Raw genomic sequence first — 26,405 nt, forward strand, 5'->3', positions numbered from 1 at the left:
AACAAATGTAATCTCAACCACTATGTCCTATTTTAGTTTAAATATTTACTTGAATTTCACACTAACATTTCAGACGGTTAAAAATCTCACAACACCAGGTTATAGTCCAACAGGTTTAATTGAGAAATGAGTTAAATTTCAGAGCAATTACTTATTTTCAGAACAGGGGAAAATTTAAAAATGTAATAGGGTTCGGTGGGACAAGGACAAAAGGAAGATTTATGATAGGTTGGAAGACAGAAGCAATAAATGAACAAAGTCTACAAGGCCACAAATAATGAAGTATGTTCTGTTAGATGTTGATGTGTTTGTTCATTTCTGCAGAACTACATTTGATGTTTACATTGATGGATAAAGTTCCAAATGGAATTGAGCCAATGTTAAAAGATTTGGAAGAGCACATTATTAGTGCTGGATTGGCAGATATGGTAGCAGCTGCAGAGACTATCACTACTGTAAGTATTTAAAGGTGCCTTTTAACTAAAGTTCCTCACTTTCCCTATGCATTGTGTAGGTCCAAAAATATACACTCAGATCATTTTCAAGGTGACCCCTGGGAGATACTTAAGAGTCACTTGAGCTGATTTGGTGTTTGCCTTGGTTTTGTCAGGATCACTGGCCTAAGATTTGGATAGAAAATTGAATTATCAGCTTTCACTTGCAAATTTCGAAGAACCCGTAAAACACATTGAGAAGCCTATTCAACCACAATAATTTAAAGTTATATTGTGATCTTACCATATAAATTAGGTAGAGGTATTCTGAGTAACAGTTCATGGAATTATACAATCAGACAGAACAGAAGCAGACACTTTGGTTCAACCAGTTCTTCTGACCATACTCCCAAACTAAACTAGTCCCACCTGCGTGCGCTTGAACCATAGCCTTCCAAATTTTTCCTATTCATACCTTTTAAACATTGTAACTGTACCTGCATCCACCACTTCCTCTGGAAGTTCATTCCACATATGAGCCACTCTGTATTTAAAACAAAATTGCCCCTCATGTATTTTTTTGACATCTTTCTGCTCTCACCTAGTCTTGAAATTTCCCACCCTCGGGGGAAAAAACACCTGCCATTCATCGTATCTATATCCCTCATGATTTTATAAGCCTCTATAAAACCACCCCTCAACCTCCTCCAGTGGAAAAGGTCCCAGCCTCTCCTTATAACTCAAACCCTCCAGTCCCAGAAACATCCTGCTAAATCTCTTCTGCACCCCTCCAGCTTAACAATATCCTTCCTATAACTGGGCAAACAGAATGGGATAGTGTTCCAGAATAGGCCTCACCAACATCCCATACAATTTTCACATAATGTCCAAACTTTTGTAGTTAAAGGTCTGAGCATTGAAGGCAGGCATGCTAAATGTTGTCTTAACCAAAAGATACAAACTTTTCAAAGAATTATGTATCTGAACCCTTAGATCTCTCTGTTTGAAAGTACTACCCACAGCTCTCTTTTTAAGTTATACCCTTGTTTTTTGTAAACAAAATGCAGTACCTCACATTTATCCAAATTAAACTCCATAAGCCTTTCTTCAGCCCATTGACCCAATTGATCAAGATTTCTTTGTAAGATAATCTTCACTGTATGCTATAACACCAATTTAGTTGTTATGTGCAACTTACGAACCATGCCTTCTATGTTCTCATCTAAATCATGTATAAAAATAACAAAAGAGTACCCAGCACTGATCCCTGTGGAACACTGCTGGTCACAGACATTCTGTCTGAAAAACAACCCTCCATAATCATTGTCTCCTGCTGTCAAGTCAATATTGTATCCAAATGGTTAGCTAATCCTGAATCTCATGATCTGTCTTTACTAAATAGTCAACTGTGCAAAACGTTGTCAAAGGCTTTACTAAACACTGAGTAAACAATGTCTACTGCTTTGCCCTTATCAATCTTCTTTGTTACTTCTTCAAAAAAACTTAACCAAGTTTGTGAGACATTATTTCCCTTGCACAAAACCATGCTGACTATCCCTAATCATTTCTTGCCTCCTCAAATGCATATAAATATCATCTTTTCAAAATCACCACCACCACCAAACTCACATTCTCAATTCTATAGTTCCTTGGCTTTTCCTTATGTCCCTTCTTAATGGCATGATGAGTAGCTGCTCTTGTCATCTGGCACCTCACCTGTAGATATAGATTGTGCAAATACTTCTACAAGGTTCTTTGCTTTTTCCTTCCTATCCTCCCACAATGCCCTGGGATATATTAGAAAAGTTGGAGTGATTTCTTTCTTTCTGTTTCTTGGTTTAAAGATATGAAAATCCTTTATATAAAGAGATTTTAGAAGAGTAGAAAAATACTAATAGAACTCCTACTGCAATATTTCACCTCTGATAAACTGCAAAATCTGAAACTTTAAAAACTGTTATAATTAGAACTCTACTGTGTGCAACAAGCCCTTCAGCCCAAGTCCACACCGCCCTTCTGAAGAATATCCCATCCAGACCCATTACCCTACATTTCCCCTGACTAATGCATGTAAACTACACATCCCTGAACACTATGGGTAATTTAGCTTGGCCAATTCACCAAACCCTGCTCATAGAGTCATAGAGATGTACAGCATGGAAACAGACCCAACCCCTGTCCATGCCGATCAGATATCCCAACCCCATCTAGTCCCACCTGCCAGCACCCAGCCCATATCCCTCCAAACCCTTCCTATTCACATGCACATCCAAATGCCTCTTAAATGTTGCAATTGTACCAGCCTCCACCACTTCCTCTGGCAGCTCATTCCATACACATACCAGCCTCTGTGTGAAATAATTGCCCCTTAGATCTCTTTTATATATTTCCCACCCTCTGCGTGAAAAAGTTGCCCCTTAGGCCTCTTTTATATCTTTCCCCTCCTACCCTAAACCTATGCCATCTAGTTCTTGACTCCCCGATCCCAGGGAAAAGACTTTGTCTATTTATCCTATCCATGCCCCACATAATTTTGTTAACCTCTATAAGATCACCCTAAGCCCCAGCCTGTTCAGCCTCGCCCTATAGCTCAAATCCTCCAACCCAGGCAACATCCTTGTAAATCTTTTCTGAACCCTTTTAAGTTTCACAAGGAGACCAGAATTGCACGCAATATTATAACAGTGGCCTGACCAATGTCCTGTACATCTGCAACATGACCTCTGAACTCCTGTACTCCATACTCTGACCAATAAAGGAAAGCGTACCAAATGCTGCCTTCACTATCCTATCTACCTGCGACTCCACTTTGAAGGATCTATAAACCTGCACTCCAAGGTCTCTTTGTTCAGCAACACTCCCTAGGACCTTACCATTAAGTGTATAAGTCCTACTAAGATTTGCTTTCCCAAACATGGACTGTGGGAGGAAACCAGAGCACCCGGAGGAAACCCACGCAGACACGGAGAGATTGTGCCATCTCCACACCGATGGTTTCCCAGGGCTGGAATTGAACCCGGGGTCCACGGCGCTGTGAGGCAGCAGTGCTAACCACTGAGCCACCGTGCCACCCAAAAACTACTCCTAATTCAGTTTTCATAACTGAATTAAGTTATTTCTTGAAAGACCATGTGCCAAGCTTCCATTTCATTTAGTGTTGTAGATAAATTGACAACCTTGATAAAGTATCAGCAGGATGAAGATCAAATAGTAGTGTATGCTCTTGAGAAAAACTGATTTGATAAATTGCCATACCAAAAATTACTTGGCAAAATAAGAACTCATGATGTGACTGCTAATGTATTAGCATAGATTGAAGATTGGTTGGAAGCAAAGAGTAGGGCAGATGGGTCATTTTGACGTTAACAAGCAGTAGCTTTGGTGTGCCACAAGAATTAGTCTAAGACCTGAGCTATTTGCAATCTATGTTAATGACTTAGATGAAGGGACCATATCTCTCGTAGCTAAATTTGCTAATGATGCAATTATTAAGAGAGCTAAAGGGATTTATATAGGATAAATGGGCAAACCTTTGGCAGATCGAGTGTGGTATGTATGACTTGTCTACTCCAGGAAGATTAAAAAAGAAGTACATTAAATGGAGGGAGACTGCAAAGCTCTACTTTAAAGGAGGATCTGGGAATAGTGGTACATACATCAACCTTTGTAATTCAAGTTGTACAGGTAGCACAGTGATTTGAATGTTGACATTTATTGGAAGGTTAAGCAAGTTAAAAGAAGGGTTTGAGGCCACACCGATTTTTTTTTTCTCCTCCACCCCCCCCCCCCCCCCAAACTGCTGGGAGTCAGTGATCTGTGGCATTCTCCTTTCCAGAGGCCATTGATTATGTTCAAGGTTTATTTAGAGATTAGGTTGTCAAGGAAGTACATTATTATGGAGATGAAAAAAGAAGTGGGGCTGAGGCTACAAATCAGACAAACCACAATCTTGTGTTGAAGAGCGAAGCAGGTTTGAGGGGCTCACTGACCTCCTCCTGCTCCTGGTTCTTGGGTTTTTCTGTGTATTGTGTTTTTTAACATAAAACAAATCATATTTTTCTCTCACAGGATTCAGAAAAATACGTTGAGCAGTTGCTTACATTGTTTAATCGATTTAGTAAGTTGGTAAAAGAGGCATTTCAAGATGACCCTCGTTTTCTTACTGCGAGAGATAAAGTAAGTGGATATTTGCTTTGATATTGAGGATTTAGATAATTTTCAGATTGGAATATTTTTGAAAGCTCACTTACAGTTCTTTTAAAAAAGGTATTTGTATCCTTGTAGCAAAGTCCTAATATTAATGTAGACCTATGGACTTTGACCAGTTGTTGAATGGTTCAAACATAGGATGTAGTTTGTTACGATCCAAGACCAGACCACCAAATTTTTTACGGTCTGGCTAAGAACCATAACTTTTAATTTTGAATTAACCAAATGTAAAATCCATGGGACTTAGAAAGAAATAAAGCCATGAGGTTTCATGGTCTTGAACAAACAACAATAAACTTTACAAGGTTAGAGCAGAAATATAATACCAGTACATGTGCAACTTATATTCTGATGCCCAAAGCTAACATGTACTAATATGGATAGGAGACTCTGATCTAATAGCCTGCAGTGGACATTAACAAATGCTATCAAGGTGGATCCTATAGGTTTTTGAGTAACTCCGTCCTGATGTTAATGAAACGATGGGTTATCAAATCCAAACTTCACAAGGGATAACAATTCTTTATGGCTTAGCATTGAAACTCCCTCTCATAAGCTGTTCCATCATGGATTTCATCGATGACTGCGCTTGTTAAGGTTGATCACTCTCTTTTCCCAAATTTACTCTCTCTTTGATTCTGGAAACTGCAGTTCAGTAAGTATGGCGCAGCTCAAAATACTGCTGTGGACTTTCCAACCCACACTATCAGCTGTACTGACCTATAAAATGGCACACTTTCTGAGCCTCCTTAGATCCCAAGACTTATCAAGAGCCCTGAATCCAACACTTAATAACCACTGGAGCTTCTTCGCGAATTGTAACAGCTGAGAGATATCCAACCACTATTGGGCTTCTCGGAGTCCTCTACACAGTTGCCTCCCCGGCAGTACAGCTTGGAGACCAAGCCGACTTCATGTTGGGCAGCACTGCTTTTTTTTCTCTCCAGCCAGTTGTGAACTTGGACCTGCTTTACAGTGACCCCAAACTGTTTTGAGTGACCTATTGATAAATTTGCAACAAATCCGTTTCCTGTTGTTAGGTAGTATTGAATAAAACTCTTGTTTTGGAACAGTCATATAAGAAGCCCTTAGAACTCTGTTCCTCATATGCTATCATTTTCACAGAATTCGGGATTTACAATACAAATTGCATGCACATAAAAATTCTTTCACAAGTTATAAATTGCATAACTTGTAATATTTTTATTGTTCTGTGTTGTCTTTATTAGTTTGCAAAATTATTGAAAACTTGCTATGCTGCATTTTGATAATTTGTCTTATTTAAAAAATGTCTCCCAAACAGGCATATAAAGCAGTTGTGAATGATGCTACCATATTTAAACTTGAACTACCATTGAAGCAGAAAGGGTGAGATCTTTGTACAATATTATTCCAAAGAACAATTTTATAAAATGCAAAGGCTGTTAAAAATATTGATAGCATAACGGAACAATTTGGAAAATATCATTATTTAGTGCAAGTTATATATCTTTTTGTTCTTCGAATAACCACCCTAAAGATTAGAGCTTTTCTCTTCCAATTCCTTTCTTACTCCAACATGGCCTGAAGATGCTCTTTTCAATGGGTAGAATTCCATTAACACGAAGACCCCTTTTAGGACCCAACCCATGTGGCTATGCCTTGTAATTGAACTCAACAGCAACTACTTGCAGTGCCTTTAACTTATTAAATATCCAAGGCATTTCATAGAATTGTTAACAAACATAATTTAATTTTGAAGCTCAAGAGATATTGTGATAAGTGACCAAAAGCTTGGTCAAAGTGGTAAGTTTTAGGGACTGCCTTAATGGGGGCAAAAGTAGAGAGATGGGAACGTTTAGGGATGGAATTTCAGAACCTACAGCCATGTTGGTGAGGTCATGACCCCCAAGGTGGATTGATTTTAAAATTAGGAATACACAAAAGGGCAGAATTGAATTGATTTTGAAAGCTTCACTTTTCTGCAAGAATTATTGAATAATAATCAAATCAGATCATACCCTGATAGAAATCAAAAAGTCTAATTTGAGAATATTGTCTAAGGATTTGTGCCCACTGAACAATACATTGACTGGTGAGATCCATTGCAAAAGCTAATCTTTTTTTCATGTACCCTGAAGTAAAGAACATTCAAATGAATTGCAAGGAAGTATTATGGAATATGATAGAAATAATATTCAGAGCAATGGAACTAGGGCTCGGACAACATGGTTTTAAGCAGTAACCTCCTTTGTACATCAACTAATTTGCATCGAGCCAAGGTTTTAGTGGGCTATAGGTGAGTGAGGTGCAATCTGTGCCACATTTAATAACTTCTGCCATCTCCTTAGCTAACCACAGGATTATTAACATTTGGCACAAACTCTTCATTTATGCTTCATCTGCTTTAGCAGTAGAGTTGGTTCTGTCATATGAGTTAAGGATGCAGGATATTTTAGGATGAAAAAGAAGTAGATTAAATATACTGTTTTCTGAAATGTAGTCATTTTCTCTTCTCAAAAACTACTCTTCCAAGAGACCCATCTCCTGCTCCCTCATCGTTCATGGCTCTTTTTGAGTAGGTACTATCCCGCTCCTTTCAGAATCCTTTTTGGATAAAGCCCACAGTTCATCCATATGATCTTTTGAACAACTAACCTTTTTCTAACTTACGCCCTATTCCTAATGACCTTTTCCTTTCTAAGGTCTTGTCAGTGTCATCATAATTGTGCTGTGTGCCTATATCTTCAATAACTCCTTGCTTGAAATCCATCAATTTGGTCTTTGCCTTTCTTGGAGCACCAATCTTTCCTTGCCTGCACACTGTGACTACGACCATGGACATGATGCATCACAGGGATAAAACAAATAAATTATTAGCAACTGTTCTAATATTGCATATGCTCAGCTGCTAATCACAGGATACAATATCCACATTGTTAGTGGAAAACCAAATCTTACTTCATTTGTGTTTATAATTGTGAATTTGGATTGTTACTTGCAAAATACTTAAATATTTTATTTTGTTCTTTTAATTTAGAGTTGGGTTGAAAACTCAACCTGAATCTAAGTGCCCAGAGCTACTAGCAAATTACTGTGACATGTTACTAAGAAAAACACCACTCAGCAAGAAGCTTACTTCAGAAGAAATAGAAGCAAAGCTTAAAGAAGTGGTATGTACGTTTCTGGCACACTATCGTTTTAATTCTGGCTATTGGTTTATCTAGCAATCTAATTTTTTTCACAGTGACACAATGTAATTTTCTGGAAACCGAAAACTCTAAATCCAGGTGATAATTCAAGTGGTTTTTTTAAAATAAGAATCATCTATGTTCAGTTTTCATGTTGAATTTGTCTTGAATTTTATAGTAAAGCAAATTAAAGCACACTGTGCTAGATTTTTATACTCAATATCTTAACAGTAGCTGTTGGCTATATTCAGTTGATGTTTGGTCCAAGCATTTCATTGTTTTTAATTATTAAAAGTGTTCTAATCCAGTTGGATTATAAGGAATATCTTTTATGTATCATCTCTGGACTTATCAGACAAGATATTAGCACATCAAAGTGCTTTGCCTGTTTTGAAGAATGCATTTTGTTTAGCTTTTCGTGAAGCTGTGACACCTGCTTTGAATTGTCGGTTTACATTCCCACTTAAATCCAAGTGAATCCAAAACTTCCATTTTGTCACAACACTATAAAAAGGTTATAGCACAGAAAGATTCATTCAGCCCATTGTCTCTGTGCTGGCTGAATAAACTAGCCACCCGTTATAATCCCACTTTTAAGCACCTGGTCTGTAGCCTTGTAGGTGAACAGTGTGTCAAGTGCAGACCCAGGTTCCTTTTTAAATGAGAGGAAGGTTTCCATCTCAACCACCAAACTGGGCAATGACTTCCAAACACCCGCATCGCTCTGGGTTTAAAAATATAAATTTCTCATGTCCTCTCTTTTCTTTTAACAATCACCATCTTAAATCATGTAAGCTATTGACCATGAGAACCTTTTTCCACATATGGAGTCAGCGAGGGGGCATAGCTTTAAATTAAGGGGTGGTAGGTATAGGACAGATGTTAGGGGTAGATTCTTTACTCAGCGAGTCGTGAGTTCATGGAATGCCCTGCCAATAGCAGTGGTGGACTCTCCCTCTTTATGGGCATTTAAACGGGCATTGGATAGGCATATGGAGGATAGTGGGCTAGTGTAGGTTAGGTGGGCTTGGATCGGCGCAACATCGAGGGCCAAAGGGCCTGTACTGCGCTGTATTTTTCTATGTTCTATTTCCTGCAAATCTTTACTACCAATGTAAGCCTGACATGGCCAGATAGAACCATGCCAATAGAAGCAAGATCAGTTGCATGAACTAAAATCATAATTACAAAGCACAGAATGAGGCTATTGTGTACATTCTGACTGTGCCAGCTTTTTGAAAGAGCTATCCAGTTAGTCCCACTTCCCAAACGTTTCCCAGAGAGATATTTTCCCCTTCAAGTATTAAGGACAAAAGGGTGACTAGGGAGAGAATAGGGCCCCTCAAGTTTCAGTGAGGCGGCCTGTGGAGCCTAGAAGATGAGGGAGATACTAAACAAGTATTTTGCATCAGTGTTTGCTGTGGAAAAGGACATGGAAGATATAGAATGTCGGAAAATAGATAGTGACATCTTGAAAAATGTCCATATTACAGAGGATGAAGTGTTCACTGTCTTGAAACACATAAAAGTGGAAAACTCCCCAGGACCTGATCAGGTGTGCCCTAGAACTCAGTCGGAAGCTAGGGAAGTGATTGTTGGGCCTCTTGCTGAAATACTTGTATCATCGATAGTCACAGGTGAGGTGCCGGAAGACTGGAGGTTGGCTAACGTGGTGCCACTGTTTAAGAAGGGTGGTAAGGACAAGCTAGGGAATTATAGACTAGTGAGCCTGATGTTGGTGGTGGGCAAGTCCTCAGAGGGAATGCTGAGGGGCAGGATTTACATGTATTTTGAAAGACAAGGACTGATTAGGAATAGTCAACATGCCTTTATACATGGAAAATCATGTCTCACAAACTTGATTAAGTTTCTTGAAGAAGTAACAAAGGATTGCTGAGGGCAGAGCGGTGGATGTGATCTATATGGACTTCAGTAAGGCATTTGACAAGGTTCCTCACGGGAGACTGGTTAGCAAGATTAGATCTCATGGAATACAGGAAGAACTAGCCATACGGATGCAGAATGGGTTGGACCAAAGAGGCTGTTTCCGTGCTGAACATCTCTATGACTCTATTGATGTTTTGATTTTCTTTTAAATCTAGAGTGTTAATTTATAGATGTTTCTGTCTATAGAATCATTAAGTTTCAAAAGAAACCAGTACATCTATTACCTAACACTCAACTAATTATGCTGTAAAAGTTTCAGTGGTGCCCAGTTTGGTGGTTGAGGTTCCCAGTTTAAAAGGATCCTGGGTCTGCACCTGAGGCACTGTGGAACTTGATAAATTAAAAATAAGTGTTATCTTAAAGTATACTTTGTTGTTCTGGAGTATCAAATTAACAGTGTTGATTTCTACCTTGCAGAATATTCATTAGTTTTGTGCTGAGCTACTTAAGTCTGTTTTTAAGCTACGTTAAGGCACGTGGGCAAGGATTTTTTTTTCTTCAATGACCATCTTGTATAAGTTTTTTTTAACACTTTTGGCAAGAGTGGGTTAAATTTCAATTTGACTTACACTGTTCTCTGAGAAGAGGAGCGAGGTTCAAGACATTGTATTTCCTTACAAGAAATTGAAAATCGATTGGAAACTTTGCTTGAATTCTCATACATTACTTTTAACAGTTACTTGTACTGAAGTATGTGCAAAACAAAGATGTCTTTATGCGGTACCATAAAGCTCATCTGACAAGACGCTTAATCCTGGACATTTCAGCTGACAGTGAAATAGAAGAAAATATGGTGGAATGGCTTAGGGTGAGTAAATGTAAAAATTAGGTTTTTTTTTGTAATGCTTCCTCTCTCTCTCAAACGATATAATCTTCTTCATGGAATCTCTGGTGTGTAGATTCAATTATGATTGTGGTAAGTAAATAACCAAATGAAATGTGGCCTTATTCACAGTTCTGGAAATAACTTCGTTGGTCAAGTTTAAACTGCATTTAATCAAGGACAAGAGGACTTTCTCCCTATCTCTCAGATATCATAAACTCAACAACTACCCACCAAGTAATTTATTTTAAAATCAATGAAATATGGGGCACATTAATAATTTAGGCAAGATAAGGATTTGAATCAAAGGAATGCCAATTCATTTTCTTCGACATCCTCCGCCATGTACATCACTCACCTTCCTGCCCGGCATTTATTCCTTGATCAACATTATTTTTGTCAAGTTTCATTGCAAAATCAAGGTTTTGTTTTCTTTATTAGATGAGCCAAAGTGGAGTTGCATGACAAATTAGTTTTTCCAATGGCCAATTAAATCTTCTAATCCTTAGGATGTATGTTTCATCCAATGTTATAGATTGTCTATTACATTTATAGGTAACCTCTGGAGTCCAACCTCGCTTTGCTGTATAATGATCCCATTGTCCAGTATAGTATTGTGATCCTTTTGAATTATTGAATCATTGTACAGCAAAGCGCCTTTCTAATATGTATAGTCATTTGGTTGTACAGAGCTTGAGTATTGCTGAAAAAGATGCATTTTGTCAAAGCTTTTCTTCATCTAATTTGTATACTCCATGACAAAGCCTCTTAACAGTCAGAGTTCACTTACCAACCGATGAGCACATCTTTGTATAATATAAGAATTTCCCTTTACATTGGTTTTCCACTGAATGCAAAGTGAAAATCTTAGATAAAATATCTTTTTTTTTGCAGTACTTTGTAATATATATTTAAGATTAATTTAATTCTGGTTTACTGAGGTATACCAGTTTACCTGTATGGATCTAAATTCATTAGGATATCCCTTGAACGTGCGCAATATATAACAATGGTGATGAGTACAGATCTTCTATGTTTCATTTGAGGCAGTAACTTGATTGGGCTGTGGAAAGTTCTATAATAAGCTGTACCCAGCCTTACAAAAAGTATTTGACAAATTTTCACATGATTGGCTACTAGTGAAGTTCCCAAATAAATCTTGGGATTGTGTGACAAATTGGAGAAAAAAGTTGATTTGTTTGTGTATTGGTTGAGTTGGAAGATATTTAGTTTCAATATCCTAATTAGTATTCTAAAGTAGAAACTATATACGCTATAATAATCACTATATGACTTAACATCTTTCTCTCTGACCTTATATAAATATCTTTAGTTGATATGGTAACCACATTCTATTTTAATTATTGCAGCTTAGTTTCCAAAGTTTCAACTTTATTACTCATTAAGGGAGTCCTTTCTTTATTAAACAGTTAGTGTATGAATTGATATCTGTCCCAAATTTATTTGCTTGAATTTCTATCTTCACTCTTCTCTTAGTTAAAAGTAATCTTCTGGATTTTCTTATCCGAAATCATTTATCGTCTTACATTGAAAGTTGAAAGTCTTCCGCAGTCATAACTCAAACTTTTTAACATGTTAGGGCAAGCCTTGTAGCTGCACCTCTTGCTAACACAAGGGTGGCAGGTACACGGGACCGCCACCAAGTTCCCCTCCAAGCCCTTCACCATCCTAACTAGGAAATATATTGCTGTTCCTTCACTGTTGCTGGGTCAAAATCCTGGAATTCCCTCTTTAATGACATTGTGGGTCAACCCACAGTAGATGGATTGCAGCAGTTCAAGAAGGCAGCCATTTTTATCCTTGAGCTTGTCCCACCATTCAATTAGATCACATTTCAGCAAGAGGTGCAGAATAGCCACAAGGCATGCATTAAAGTACTGATGATGAGACACAGCTACAAGGCTTGATCTAATATGTTAAAAAGATTGAGTTATGAGAAAATTCTATAGAAAGCTTTCAACCTTCAATGTTAGATGATAAATGATTTCGGGAAATTGAATCTGGAAGATCACTTTTAACAAACTTAAGAGAAGCTTAAAGATATAAACTCAAGCAAATAAATTGGGACAGATATCAATTCACACTCAGTAAGTGCTCTCTAAAGAAAGGACTCCCATAGTGAGTGATAAAATTGAAACCTTGGAAACTAAACTGCAATAATTAAAGTACAATGTGGTTAACTTATTTATATAAGGTTGAAGAGAAAGATGTTAAGTCCTACATGGATTATTGTTGCTTATGTAGTTTCTACCTCACAATACCAATTAGGATATTGAAACTAAACATAGAAGTGCCAAGTAACCTGAAGAGTATCAGAGATAGATGATGCAGCACAGTACCTTTAAACCTGGAATTCAGTGCTTTTGTCATGTATGAACCAAAGCTGAAATGAGGTCAGGAACTGGGTTACCCTGATGGAACCCAAATTGGGCATCACTGAGCAGGTTGTTGCTGAACAGGTGATTGTCTTTTGGTAGTACTGTTGATGCCATCTGTCATCAGTTTACTGATGATCAAGAGTAGACTGATGGAGCAGTAATTGGCTGGGTTGGATTTGTCCTCCTTTTTATGTAGTGCTATCAACAATGATTTAGATTAGATTAGATTACTTACAGTGTGGAAACAGGCCCTTCGGCCCAACAAGTCCACACCGCCCCGTCGAAGCGCAACCCACCCATACCCTACATTTACCCCTTACCTAACACTACGGGCAGTTTAGCATGGCCAATTCACCTAACATGCACATCTTTGCACTGTGGGAGGAAACCGGAGCACCCGGAGGAAACCCACGCAGACACGGGGAGAACGTGCAAACTCCACACAGTCAGTCGCCTGAGGCGGGAATTGAACCCGGGTCTCTGGCGCTGTGAGGCAGCAGTGCTAACCACTGTGCCACCGTGCCGCGCAATGGGTCACTCTGTTCAGTACTGCTCCTCTAGCCCTCCCAAAACAATTAAACAATTCCCTATTTGTTTCTCCTTTTAGCTAATTTGTCATATGTTCCCAGGATTTGCTTTTGAACCTCATTATGGGATGGAAGGTTGGTCTCCTGGGTGAGAGTACTAGCAACTGAGTAGAGTTGACACACTACATGCAAGCATTAAAGGTAGTTAAAAGCTGGCACAAATCAGGCTGAAGTGAAAGAGAAGCATGTATTATTCTGGAAGATTAAAGAACTTCACTTTTCTAACAAAAGTGATTATAAATTAAGCATTTTTCTGAACTGCATAAATATGAATATATAGACCCAACAAGCCTGAATAATTTGTCAGGACTAAAATGAAAAGCACATTGAAAGTTGATGTTAAGAATAACTTAACTATTACAAATACCTTGGACAGAGTAAAGAGAGAAAATAGGTGCATTAAAAATGTAATGTAAGACTTTAATAGGGTACAATAAGGATGAATTTTAATGCACTGTATAACTTTACCTTATCCTTGACTGTTAAAATGTTTAAAGCATGCTTGTCTGCACTACAGACTGTTTTTAGCATGCTTTCTGAATATTATTTTGTCAGAAGATAACTTTCATTGGTGGGCCTTCATTAGATTATGCATTGAGGTATGCAATGCATAAATATGAATTATTATAATGCAGATTATAATTTGGCCCATTGTGTCTACACTGGCTCTCTGAGCATTGAGACTTGGAATCATTCTTCTGCCTTTTCCCCATAATTTTGATATTATTTCTACTTAAATAATCGTCCAAAGACTTGTTGAATACCTCAATTGAACTGTCTCCACCGGACTTCCAAGCAAGCATTCCAAACCTTAACTGCTCACTATGTGAAAAAGGTTTTATTTTGGACATTTGCTGCTTTTGCATATTACTGTACATCTATGCCTTCTCATTCTCAATCCTTTTATAAAAGGCAACAGTTTCTTTGTGTCTACTCTGTCCTGCCCCTGATAATTTTGTAAGCTTCCATCAAATCTCCTCTTGACCTTTTTCTTCTCCAGGGAAAACAGTACCAGTTTCTTCCACTATCTTCATAAATGAAATTTCTCATCCTTGCAACCATTCTCTCAAATGTCTTTGCCATTCTCACTTTCCCTAAGAGTGACACCCTGAATTCTGAATGATAGACTACTTATACCTTAGCTGAAGTATTATCCTAGTTCAGTATAATCTCCTTGTACCTGTATTTTATATTCTCTTTTTATGAAGTTTAGGATATAATGTGCTTTGTTAAATCCTAACTCCTGTCATCTTTAATGATTTATGCACATATAAATTCAGGTTCCTTTGTGTTCACCTACACCCTTTAGAATTGCCCTTTATTCTATCCCATTTTCTATTTTTCCTTGTGCTTCCTCATATCAGTCTTTTTCTGTCCATTCATCAACTTATCAATGTTCTTTGTATTTTTACACTCTCCTCACCGTTTACATTGTTTCCAAGTTCTGTATTATTTGCAAACTTAGAAGTTGTCCCATTCCTACCAGGATCTAGATCATTAATGTCTATCAGGAAAACCAAAAGTCCCAAAATCAACTCCTGGGGCGCTCAACTACAAATCTTCCTCCAACCAAAAAAATCCATTAATTATTGCTCTTTATTTCCCTCAACCAATGTTGTAAGCATTTTACTACTGTCTTATAGATTTTCAGTCGCGAGGCTATTGAATGACATTGTGTTGACTGGCTTTGGAAGTCCGTGTATACCACATAAATAACTTTACCCCTTCTCAATTATCTGTTGTTGCCTCTTCAAGATCTCCAGAAGGAGTTAAACATCTTAATCCATTAGGAAATCTATGTTAACTCTTCCTAGTGAACCAACACTTTTCCTTATTAATTCTTTCCCAACAAATTGTTTCAAAAAGGTACCCATCACTGGAGTTAAACTGGCTGGTCTGTAATGCTTCGCTTATCCTTACAGTCTTTTTGAGCAAAATATGTCATAATGTTTAAAGTGATGCACATCTATTGTGTATGTGCCTTGATGGATTTTAGGTGATGGGGTCTGTCCAATGGTATTTTTGCTCTGACTTGTTCTCTGGCTCTGGCTCACGCTTTGGCTCTTCACAGACATGGAGCTTACCACTCTGGCAAGTGTTTTTTCGAACTGGTGGTGTCATTGATCTTAAATGGAGAATTCAATTATGGAAAGAAATGATTTATACATTCTGTGAAACGTGAAACTCCCAAATTGAGGATATGTTTTGTATATTGAATCATACTTTCGGATTTACATGTTTTAAAACTGGTTCAGTAGATTGACACATTTATTTTGACTAGTAAAGTGCATGTGTCTTTTTTCACTGTATTTGTTAGCATTGTGTATTTTATAAAATAGAACTTCTTTTTAAAAAAAAAACATAATTGTGTGTTTTAGGAAGTAGGTATGCCTGCTGACTATGTGAACAAGTTGGCCAGAATGTTCCAGGACATAAAAGTGTCTGAAGACTTGAACCAGGTCTTCAAAGAAATGCACAAAAACAATAAATTGGCCTTACCAGGTATTTTCTTTAAACTTTGTGGAAGAGCATTCTTTTGAATACTGTGTCACTAGTATTCAAACTAAGAAGTTAATGTGGCTTTATTTTGAGGCTTAACATGTTTAAAGAGGATGATTGTGTCTTTGCAGATTAAATTTAACATAGAATCAAAAATCTGTTACTCCTAGAAATGAAATTCTAATAGAGTATGAGAGATGCTTATTAGAAAGGCTATCCAACTAAATTATAACTGTTAATGCCATTTAGCGGATTCTGTGAATATCAAGATTTTGAATGCTGGTGCCTGGTCACGAAGTTCAGAGAAAGTATTTGTTTCGCTCCCAACTGAACTAGAAGACCTCATCCCTGAGGTGGAAGAATTCTACAAAAAAAACCACAGTGGTAGAAAGCTGCACTGGCATCACCTCATGTCTAATGGAATTGTAAGTAAAAGAATGCTATTGATCTTAATGTGTGACCATTAGATGATGACTAGCTTAGACAGCTTTTGTTTAATTTGCTAAACCTAACCTCGATATTGACAAAAAATGTCAGTCAGCAAGTGATGTTATTTACATTCTGGTAATAAGTTAAATGAATAAGCAATCTTGTGAACAGCTTTATAAAATTGCCAGCCCACACTTGGCATGAAGTTGAATTAATCTTTTGTTTTAATTAGTGCAATGCTGTTGTTAGTTTTAAGCTTTTTGGTAAAACTTATTTGTCTTGAATAGATGTAAATAAAATATATTTAAGAGCAAGTTTCCTAGTGAGCTTAGTCAAAGTGAGAGAAATTATGTTTGTATTGCAGATTTTTAAATGCTAGTTCTTTGATTCCAACTCCTTTACATTTTGATCATATGTCAGAGCTGGTTGCTAGATTGTTAGTCAGTGGCTGCTACTGGGAGTGCTGAGAGCGTGTTTGTTGGCAAGATTAGGTTTTGTTGTGTTCCCCCAAGACCCCCAATGATGAAGTGTCTGCCAGAAATATTTGAGGTACTGGAGGGCAGCTAGCAGTGATAAAATTGTATTGAAACCTGGTGAAGCCACCAAACAGGACTACTTGGTGTCAGGCAGCATAAGCAGAAAGTGACAGAGCTAAGCAATCCCACAGCCAACGGACTAGATCTAAGGTCTGTAGTCCTGCCGCATTCAGTCATGAATGGTCATGGACAGTTTAAAAAAACCTCACAGGTGGAGGAGGAGGAGGCACCACAAATATCCTATCTTCAGTGATGGAGGAGCCCAAACCAAGACTGCAAAGAATAAAGCTGAAGCATTTACAGCAATCTTCAGCCAGAAGTGCCGAGTGGATGATCCATCTCTGCCTCCTGCAGTGGCCCCAGCATCACAGATGCCAGTCTTCAAACAATTTGATTCACACCACATGAAACCAAGAAATGGGGTTAGAGACACTACAAAGGCTATGAGCCTGACAGCATTCTGACCTGGTAATAACTGAACACTTATGCTCGAGCTTTCCACTTCCCTAGTCAAGCTCTTCCAGTATACTTATAATGTTAGCATCTACATAACAATGTGGACATTTGCGTGGGTCTATCCTGTATACAAAAAGGAGGACATATCCAATCTGACCAATTCCTACTATGTCAGTTTACTCTCAGTCACCAGCAAAGTGATGGAAGGTGTCATCAACAGTGCTATCAAGCAGCACTCACTCAACAGTAACCTGCTCACTGATGCACAGTTTGGGCTCTGCCTTGATTACAGCCTTGGTTCAAACATGGGCAAAAGTACTGAATTTCAGAGGTGAGGTGAGAGTGGCAAGCCTTGACATCGAGGAGCCTGTAGTGACCATCTTCAGCTGCTTCATCAACGACGTCCCGTCCATCATAAGGTCAAAAGTGGACATGTTTGCTGATGATGGCAAAATGTTTAGCCCCATTAGTGACTTTTCAGATACTGAAGCAGTCCATAGAATCAGGCAGCATGGAAACAGATCCTTTGGTCCAACCAGTCCATGCCAAACATAATCCCAAACTAAACTGGTCCCACCTACCTACTCCTGGCTCATATCCCTCCAAACCTTTCCTGTTCATGTATCTATCCAAATGTCTTTTAAATCTTGTAATTGTGCTCATATCCTCAGGAAGTTCACTCCACATGCGAACCACACTCTGTTTGAAAAAAAGCCTTATTTTGTCTTTTTAAATCTCACTCTTCTCACCTTAAAAACGTGCCCTCGAGTCTTGAAATCTTAGGGAAATCAAAACTACCTTTAACTCTATTTATGCCTCTCATTATTTTACAAGCTTCTATCAGATCGCCTCTCAGCTTCCTACGGTCCAATGAAAAAATGTCCCAGTGTATCCAGTCTTTTTTTATAACTCAAACCTTCTTAATTGTCTACAATACCACCAACTTTGGTGTCATCTGCAAACTTATTAATCATGCCTTCTAGATTCTCATCCAAATCATAAATGCCAAACAAAGCAGTACCCAGACCGATTCTTGTGGAACACCACTGGTCACATGCCTCCAGTCCTAAAAGCAACCCTCCACCATTACTCTCCGTCTTCTGCTATTAAGCCAATTATATATCCAATTGGCAAACTCACCTTAAATCCTATGTGACGTAACTTTAATTAGTCTACCATGCGGAACCTTGTCAAAGGCCTTACTCAAATCTAAATAAACAATGTCTACTGCTATGCCGTCATCAATCTTTTCGGTAACTTTCGCAAAAACTCAATCGAGTTTGTGAGACACAATTTTCCTCACACAAAACCATGCTGACTATCCTTAATCAATTTTTGCTTCTCTAAATGTCCACAAATTCTATCTTTTGTAATCACCTGCAACAATTTACCCACAACGGAAGTCAGACTCACAGGACCTACGCTTTCTCCTTACAAGGTTGCTTGTTTCTTAAGCAAAGGTACAACATTACCCACCCTCCAGTGATCCGGCCCCTCACCCCTAGTTATAGGTGATGCCAATATTTCTGCAAGGGATCTCATAATTTCCTCTCTTACTTCCCACAATGTTCTGGAATGCATTAAATCTGGTCCTGGAGACTTATCCACCTTTATATTTTCTCAGATCTCCTGAACTTTCTCTTCTGTAATGTGAACTGTTTTTAAAACAAAGTTTATTTCTCTGACTTCTCTAGACTCCATTTTTCTCCACAGTAAAAACTGACGACGTTTTCATTCAATATCTCTCCAATCTCGTTGGGTTTTCAAATGCAACATGATCTGGACAGTATCCAGGTTTGGGCTGACATGTGGCAAGTCACAATCACGCCACACAATGACCACCTCCAGTAGGAGATAATGTAACCACTGCCCCTTGACATTCAATGGTGTTAATGTCACTGAATTCCCCACTGTGAACATCCTAGGGTTATCATTGACCAGAAACTGAACTGGACTTGCCATAAAAATACAGTGACTACAAAAGCAGGTCATAAACAAGGATTACTGATGCAAGTAACTCACTGTCTGACTGTCCAAAGCCTGACCACCATCCATAAGTCAGGACTCTGATGGAATACTCCCCACTTGGCTGGATGGATGGAGCTCCAACAATACTCAACAAGGTTGACACCATCCAGGATAGAACAGCCCACTTGATTAACTCTGCATCCACTTCCTCACCGCTAATGATCAGCAACAGCAGCGTGTGCCATCTGCAAGGTGCATTGTGGAAATTCACCAGAGATCCTTAGACAGCACCTTGTCAAAACTCATGACCACTACCATCTAGAAGAACAAGAGCAGCAGATATATGGGAACACCACCATCTTCAAGTTCCCCTCCAAGCCACTTCCCATCCTGACTTTGAAATATATTGCCATCCCCTCATGGTCCCAGAGTCAAAATCATAAAAGTCCCTCCCTAATGGTGTTGTGAGCATCTTAAGAAGGCAGCTTAGCCAGCCAATGATGCCCATGTCCCATGACTAAATTGAAGGAATATTGTACCTGATGCAATCGAAAGAGTCAAACAGGAAAGACTGGACAAAACAACCTCTAGGAGTTTTCCAGTGAACCTTTACTATTTTGACATTTTGTACAAATTTTATCTGTTGTTCATATTTAATCAGAGTGCAGATGATTAGTGTTGTAATAGTCTAGTTGGTTATTGTTGATTGTAAACCAGTAATGTCATGAAATTTTCCTAGGAAGCTAAATTTGCATGCAAGATTTTTAATAATTACGAAAATTGTTCAATATCATGCAACTCGTCTTTATTATTACCATTTCAATTTAATTTATCTTGTTTATAATCAGAATAGCTGGAATACGCAGTCTTTTTTGCTGATGTATAATGGAATAATTTCCACATCTTCACACCTCCCCCTCCCCTAAACAGATAACATTTAAAAATGAAGTTGGCCAGTATGATTTGGAGGTTACCACATTTCAGCTGGCAGTACTGTTTGCCTGGAACCAAAGACCAAGAGAAAAGATTAGTTTTGAAAATCTAAAATTAGCAACTGAATTACCAGATGCAGAACTTCGGAGGACATTATGGGTAAGTTATTTGCCTTCACAATTACTTTCTCCTGCACTTCTTTCTTCTCTATATCATTGATTCCTTTTACATTTAAAGGTGCAGGTAATGTAGAAGTTTGATGACAACAATGACTTAGATTTCTGTAAAATGTTATTTCATGCTTTAAAAATGTTGTATAAATGTGAGTGGGAAAACATGAGGATAATGAAGGTGATCATATACTTTAGAGCTTAGCTTAGATGAAGGATTTTAAAAGAGGATAAGGGGATGTTTTATGGTGAAAATTCCAAAGAATGGGACCTAAATAGTTAAAATGAAACCACCAAAAAGCACAGAAAAGGGATGGTTGACTGAGGTGGGTACAGAGAGGAGAGACTCTACGCAAGAGAATGTGGTCAAAGGATTGGGGATTTGGACCTTTAGGGCTCACAAATGTTACAGATCTAGGGGAAAAAATTAATTGTGGGAGAGCCAAACTCATTAGGTTGAGAACGGACCTTTGCCAAATAGATTGCCAGGCAAAATTGTAATGAAATAAAGGGATACCCTTTAAAGAGTGGATGGTTCCGGTAAAGTCAAGGTGCTTTGACAAGAGCTGGAAAGATAGGTCCAACAAATTCAGGGCTCCTTAAATGACAAAAAAAACTTGGACAGGAGAATGGAGCAGTAAAATGATATGTATGACAATGAGACTAAGTATTCAGACAGAAGTGAAAAAACAACAAATCAGAAGAAAGGAGAGACTGATGGCTCACATAAAGGGGAATTCAAAAGTCATCTATATGCATATAAATAGTAGAAAGGAGGTTTGCGAACAGCTGGAGATCTAGAAGGTGATTTTGTAGTGCATCTCAGCTATGACCCTCTCCTACAAGCATAATACATTAAATTGTTTGATACCAAGGAAGAAGATAGTGTAGTTGATACAGTGGTTGCAGTAAAAATGAAGAGGAAGCATTAGAAAAGCTGGTTGAACTTGAAGATGATAAGTCACCAGGATTGAACGAGATTCATCCAAGGACATTGAAGAAAGTAAGGGTGGAAATATCAAAGGAATTGGCCATAATCTTTCTATCCTCCTGGTGCCAGAGGATTGGAGAATTGCAGATGTTATATCCTGTTGTAAAGAAAGAGTGTAAAGTCAGGAACCACAAGTCAATCATGCTGCTGGTACTGGGAAAGGTTTTAGAAACATTTGGGGGCAAGATTAACAGTAATTTGGATAAATACAGATTAATTAAGGAAAATCAGCAAAGCGTTATTGAAGGAAAGTTTAACTAAATTATGTGAGTATTTTGCTAAGGTGATAAAAGTTAATTAGTTTGAAGATAACATAGTTAACAGGTAGCACATGGAATTTAATGCAGATAAGTATGAAATTGTTTATTTTGTTAGGAAGAATGAGGCAATATATAAAAAAAATGTACAATTCATGCAGAAATGCTACGCGATTTGAGTATTTCTGAAGCAGAGAACCTGGAATTATGCGAAAAAATTACTGAAGGTAGTAGGTCAGGTTAAGAAAGCAGTTGCTAAAGCAGATGGGATTCTGGGATTTATAAATGAGGGAATAAAATGCAAAAGAAAGGAAGCTATGATAAATTTGTATGAAACATTGGTTCAACCCCACTTGAACAATATTGTTCAATTCTGGGGATTTTGCTTCAGAGAGATTGTGAAGGATGCAATAAAAGTTTGCATGAATGGCTCAAGAGATGAGGAAGCTCAATTATGTTGATAGACTAAAAAGCTAGGACTATGCCTTTTGGAGTAGAGAAGGTTGAGAAGAGATTTGATGATATTCAAAATTATGAGTATGTGTACAAAGTAGAATCATAGCGATGCAGAGCACAGAAACAGACCCTTCAGTCCAACTCATCCATGCCAACTAGATATCCTAACCTAATCTAGTCCCATTTGCCAGCACTTAGTCCATATCCCTCTAAACCCTTTCTATTCATATACCCATCCAGATCCCTTTTAAATGCTGTAATTATACCTGCCTCCACCACTTCCTCTGGCAACTCATTCCATACGCGCACCACCCTCTGCATGAAAGAGTTGCCCCTTGGGTCCCTTTTAAATCTTTCTCCTCTCACTCTAAACCTATGCCCTCTAGTTCTGGACTCCCTCACCCTAGGGAAAAGACTTTGTCTATTTATCCTATCCATGCTCCTCATGATTTTATAAACCCCTATAAGTCACCCCTTAGTCTCCGACACACCAGGAAAAACAGCCCCAGCCTATTCAGTCTCTCCCTATAGCTGAAATCCACCAACTGTGGATTTTTCTGAACCCTTTCAAGTTTAACAACATCCTTCTGATAGGAGGGAAACCGTAATTACACATACTATTCCAAAAGTGGCCAAGCCAATATCCTGTACTGCCGCAACATGACCTCCCAACTCCTAAACTCAATACTCTGACCAATAAAGGAAAGCATACCAAAGGCTGCCTTCACTATCCTATTTAGGTGTTACTTTACTTTCAAGGAACTATGAACCTCTTTGTTCTGCAACACTCCCCAGGGCCTTATCATTAAGTGTATAAATCCTGCCCTGATTTGCCTTTCCAAATGAGTGATTTTGCTGTTGATAAAGATAGTATTATTTGAGCTATCCTTCTTACTAGCTGCATGTATTGTTAGAAAACTGTAAACTTGTATTTTTTTGGACTGCAGTTCTGATGAAAGGTCATTAACCTGAGTTGTTAATTTTATTTCTGTCTCTGCAGATGCTGCCTGCTCTGCTGAGAATTGTTCCAGCATTTTCTCTTTTATTTTCCAGATTTCCGGTTTTCATATTTTGCTTTTATTTCGAGCTCTATTCCTTTTCCTAGCTAATGATTGCCCCTCAATGACAGCATTTATAAGCATGAAGTCATCATCTGTGATTGTTTATTTTAACCAACTTGTGTGAAATTGGTATGGCACACCTCGGGAGTAGTTGTGACTTGAACCTGGACCTCCTGGCCCAGAGGAACCTGTATGCCACTCAATCTCATATCCATCTATTAGTTGGTGACAACTAGTTCAACCTCTCCACTGCCTACTTTGACATTGCTGCTAATGCAGATGTCTGGTTGTTTTACATAATTATAGATAGATAGTGCAGAACTTTTTGAGTTCTTTCTAACCAAAATCATCCTGGAACTCTGTTAGCTACGATGTCAAAGTAGGCAATGGAGAGGTTGAGGCAATTTTCATTAGAGAGAAGAAAGGTTGAGAGGTGACTTAATTGAGACATATAAGATAATCAGAGGGTTAGATAGGGTAGATAGTGAGAGCCTTTTTCCTCAGATGGTGATGGATGGCACGAAGGGACATAGCTTTAAATTGAGATATGATAGATATAGGACAGATGTCAAAGATAGTATCTTTACTCAGAGCAGTAAAGGCGTGGAGTGCCATGTCTGCAACAGTAGTAAACTCACCAACTTTAAGAGCATTTAAAAGGTCGTTGGATAGACACACGGATGAAAAAGGAATAGTGTAGGTTAGATGGGCTTCAGATTGGTTCCACAGGTTGGCACTACATCGAGGGCCGAAAGGACTGTACTGCATTATAATTTTCTATGTTCTATGTAACTCTGGGCCCTAATCCCCCAAATGACCACCTACCTAACACTGTCAACTCATATTGTTCTAATTCATACACAACTCAGCTTTACTGTCCAATAATAAGCCTTGCTTCTCTGTTAATTATGTTTTCCCAATCCCAATGCATTGAATTTAAAAAGTAAAATGAAATGGAAAATCTTCATATGCTAGATATATGAAATAAGGATGGAAGGTGTTGAAAATGTGCAACAGAATAATTTAGCATTTGTCAAGAGAAAATATAAGTTTGGATACGTCATATACCTAAGCCTCCCTTCTGTCTTCACAAGTGCTGAGTGATTGCAGTTTTCTTTCTGCATTCTGTTTTATATTGAAATCAAAGTCTGTGCCTTGCCCATCCTACCACTATTTTTCCTAGTTCCAGTGTCTTCTAATTGGTGTATCTTCCATCTCTTCACCTTCAGTACTTTTAAATATCTTGTTTCCATGCTTTGGAACTCTCTGCTTAAAACTCTCCCCAGTTATAGAAGCCTCTATTTAATAGTCAGATCCTTGACCATGCTGTTCCTACAGGTTTTTAACCTCTATGGAACTAGGTGCTAACCACATGCAAGGTTCTTTTTGTCATCTTATCCAATAAATGAAATTGAGACCATTAATTTTGCTATTTCTGTTTTTGTTCCAAAAGTCACTTGTAGCTTTTCCAAAATTGAAACGTCAGGTTTTACTCCATGAACCTCAGGTCAGCTCACCCAAAGACTTTACAGAAGGCACTCTTTTCTCAGTCAACCAGGACTTTTCTTTAATGTAAGTATTAAAAGAAGTTTATCAAATTTGTTTATTTTTAGAAATTAGGTTGGTAATTTCCTTTAATTTCAATTTTCTAAGCAGCTTTTTTTCCCATTGTATCCTGCTATCTGATTTCTCATTCAGCCTCTTAGAGCTATCAGAAATGGAGTACTGAAGTTTTTTTTTGCATCCGCAATGAGATAATATATAAAATTATTAATCATTTGAGACTTCAAAGATTGTAAACAGAAAAGCCAATGCAGAACACAGGCTGTAATGTCCTTTCAGGTAAAAGGATGTTAGTTCAACTTTATGAATGTGTGAAAATTAAAGTGGCTTCTAGGGAACTAACTTCGTGATTTTAGCCATATGCTATTTGTATTTTTATCTTGGAAGAGAACAAGAGGAAAAGAAAATTTTAGAAACAATTTAAACAGATTAGTTCGGGATGTTTATTCAACGATATTCAACAGACATGGGACATATTTAAAGGCAATAAATGGTCGTCTTGCCAGCAATGCTCACATCCCATGAACTAATAAACTAAAAATGCAGAATGCTAGTACATTTGTGCTGAGGCTAAGTATACAATTCATTAGCATCCTGAAGTGAAATCAAAAGGTGACTTTGAATATCGTTTCGGAAGGAAGTTGAAGTGATTCCCTAAAATAAATATGGAAGTATGTTAAAAGGGAAGGTAAAGGTCAACTTGGTAAATAGCATACCTGCAGATGCAAATTACCAATGGTAAGAAATTATTCAGCCTCTAAACACAAGGGCTGTCAGAACAGTGAGGGCTGTTAAAGTTATTTATGTGTCACTGAACAAAGAGTTTTCTATCTATTGCTCAGTCTGAACTCTATTCCCAGCTGTCCTGCGACAATCAGTGCCAAGTTAAGCTGCCGGAGTCCTTCAAATGTTGCCTCGTTGATTACTATAAGCATTTTGAGGAAAAACTAATAACTTGTCTGGTTTTCATGTATAGTGTGATTACATGGTAGTGTTGCTATGCCTCAAGGTCAACACATTTTATACCTGCAAGCCTGGCAAAGAATCTCAGTAAGCGCAACTATGTTGACAAAATATGTGCTATTTCTTTCTTTCATTTCCATTAGGCCAACCACTAACTGTGAGCATGCAGTCCTGCTCAAAAGGAACTTGCAAAGCATTTGTTAGACTTGTTTAAGAGTAATATGCAGCTTAGTGGAGGTGTATACAAAAGGATTAATCTATGTGATAGCTGTGAATATATAGGTTGCCCAAGATGCACATAAGTGATCTTAAAGAGTCAGTTTTATAACCGCATGGAAAAGACCCTTTGGCCTATTGTGTACATGCTACTCGACAAGCATCTATCTATTCAGGGCTCATGCCCGAAACGTTGATTCTCCTGCTCCTTGGATGCTGCCTGACCTGCTGTGCTTTTCCAGCAACGCATTTTCAGCTCTGATCTCCAGCATCTGCAGCCCTCACTTTCTCCTAGAACATATTTGATGCATTAAAGCAATGAAAAAGCCAAGCCAAAC

The 26,405-nt window shown here is 38.1% G+C and overlaps 1 protein-coding gene across 1 annotated transcript in view; it reads left to right on the plus strand.

Annotated features, from left to right (window-relative positions):
• The window catches only part of LOC122550706 (cullin-5), a 73,754-nt gene that overhangs the window by 39,669 nt on the left and 7,680 nt on the right, over window positions 1–26,405 (plus strand). Inside the window, exons 9-17 of the mRNA XM_043691842.1 lie at window positions 325–455; window positions 4,503–4,610; window positions 5,947–6,011; window positions 7,663–7,795; window positions 10,437–10,568; window positions 15,948–16,071; window positions 16,318–16,493; window positions 20,388–20,549; window positions 24,779–24,897. Coding sequence (XP_043547777.1) covers window positions 325–455; window positions 4,503–4,610; window positions 5,947–6,011; window positions 7,663–7,795; window positions 10,437–10,568; window positions 15,948–16,071; window positions 16,318–16,493; window positions 20,388–20,549; window positions 24,779–24,897 — 1,150 coding nt within the window. The remainder of the gene's footprint in view (window positions 1–324; window positions 456–4,502; window positions 4,611–5,946; window positions 6,012–7,662; window positions 7,796–10,436; window positions 10,569–15,947; window positions 16,072–16,317; window positions 16,494–20,387; window positions 20,550–24,778; window positions 24,898–26,405) is intronic.

Source organism: Chiloscyllium plagiosum, chromosome 6, assembly GCF_004010195.1.
Source record: "Chiloscyllium plagiosum isolate BGI_BamShark_2017 chromosome 6, ASM401019v2, whole genome shotgun sequence".
NCBI classification, from domain to species: domain Eukaryota; kingdom Metazoa; phylum Chordata; class Chondrichthyes; order Orectolobiformes; family Hemiscylliidae; genus Chiloscyllium; species Chiloscyllium plagiosum.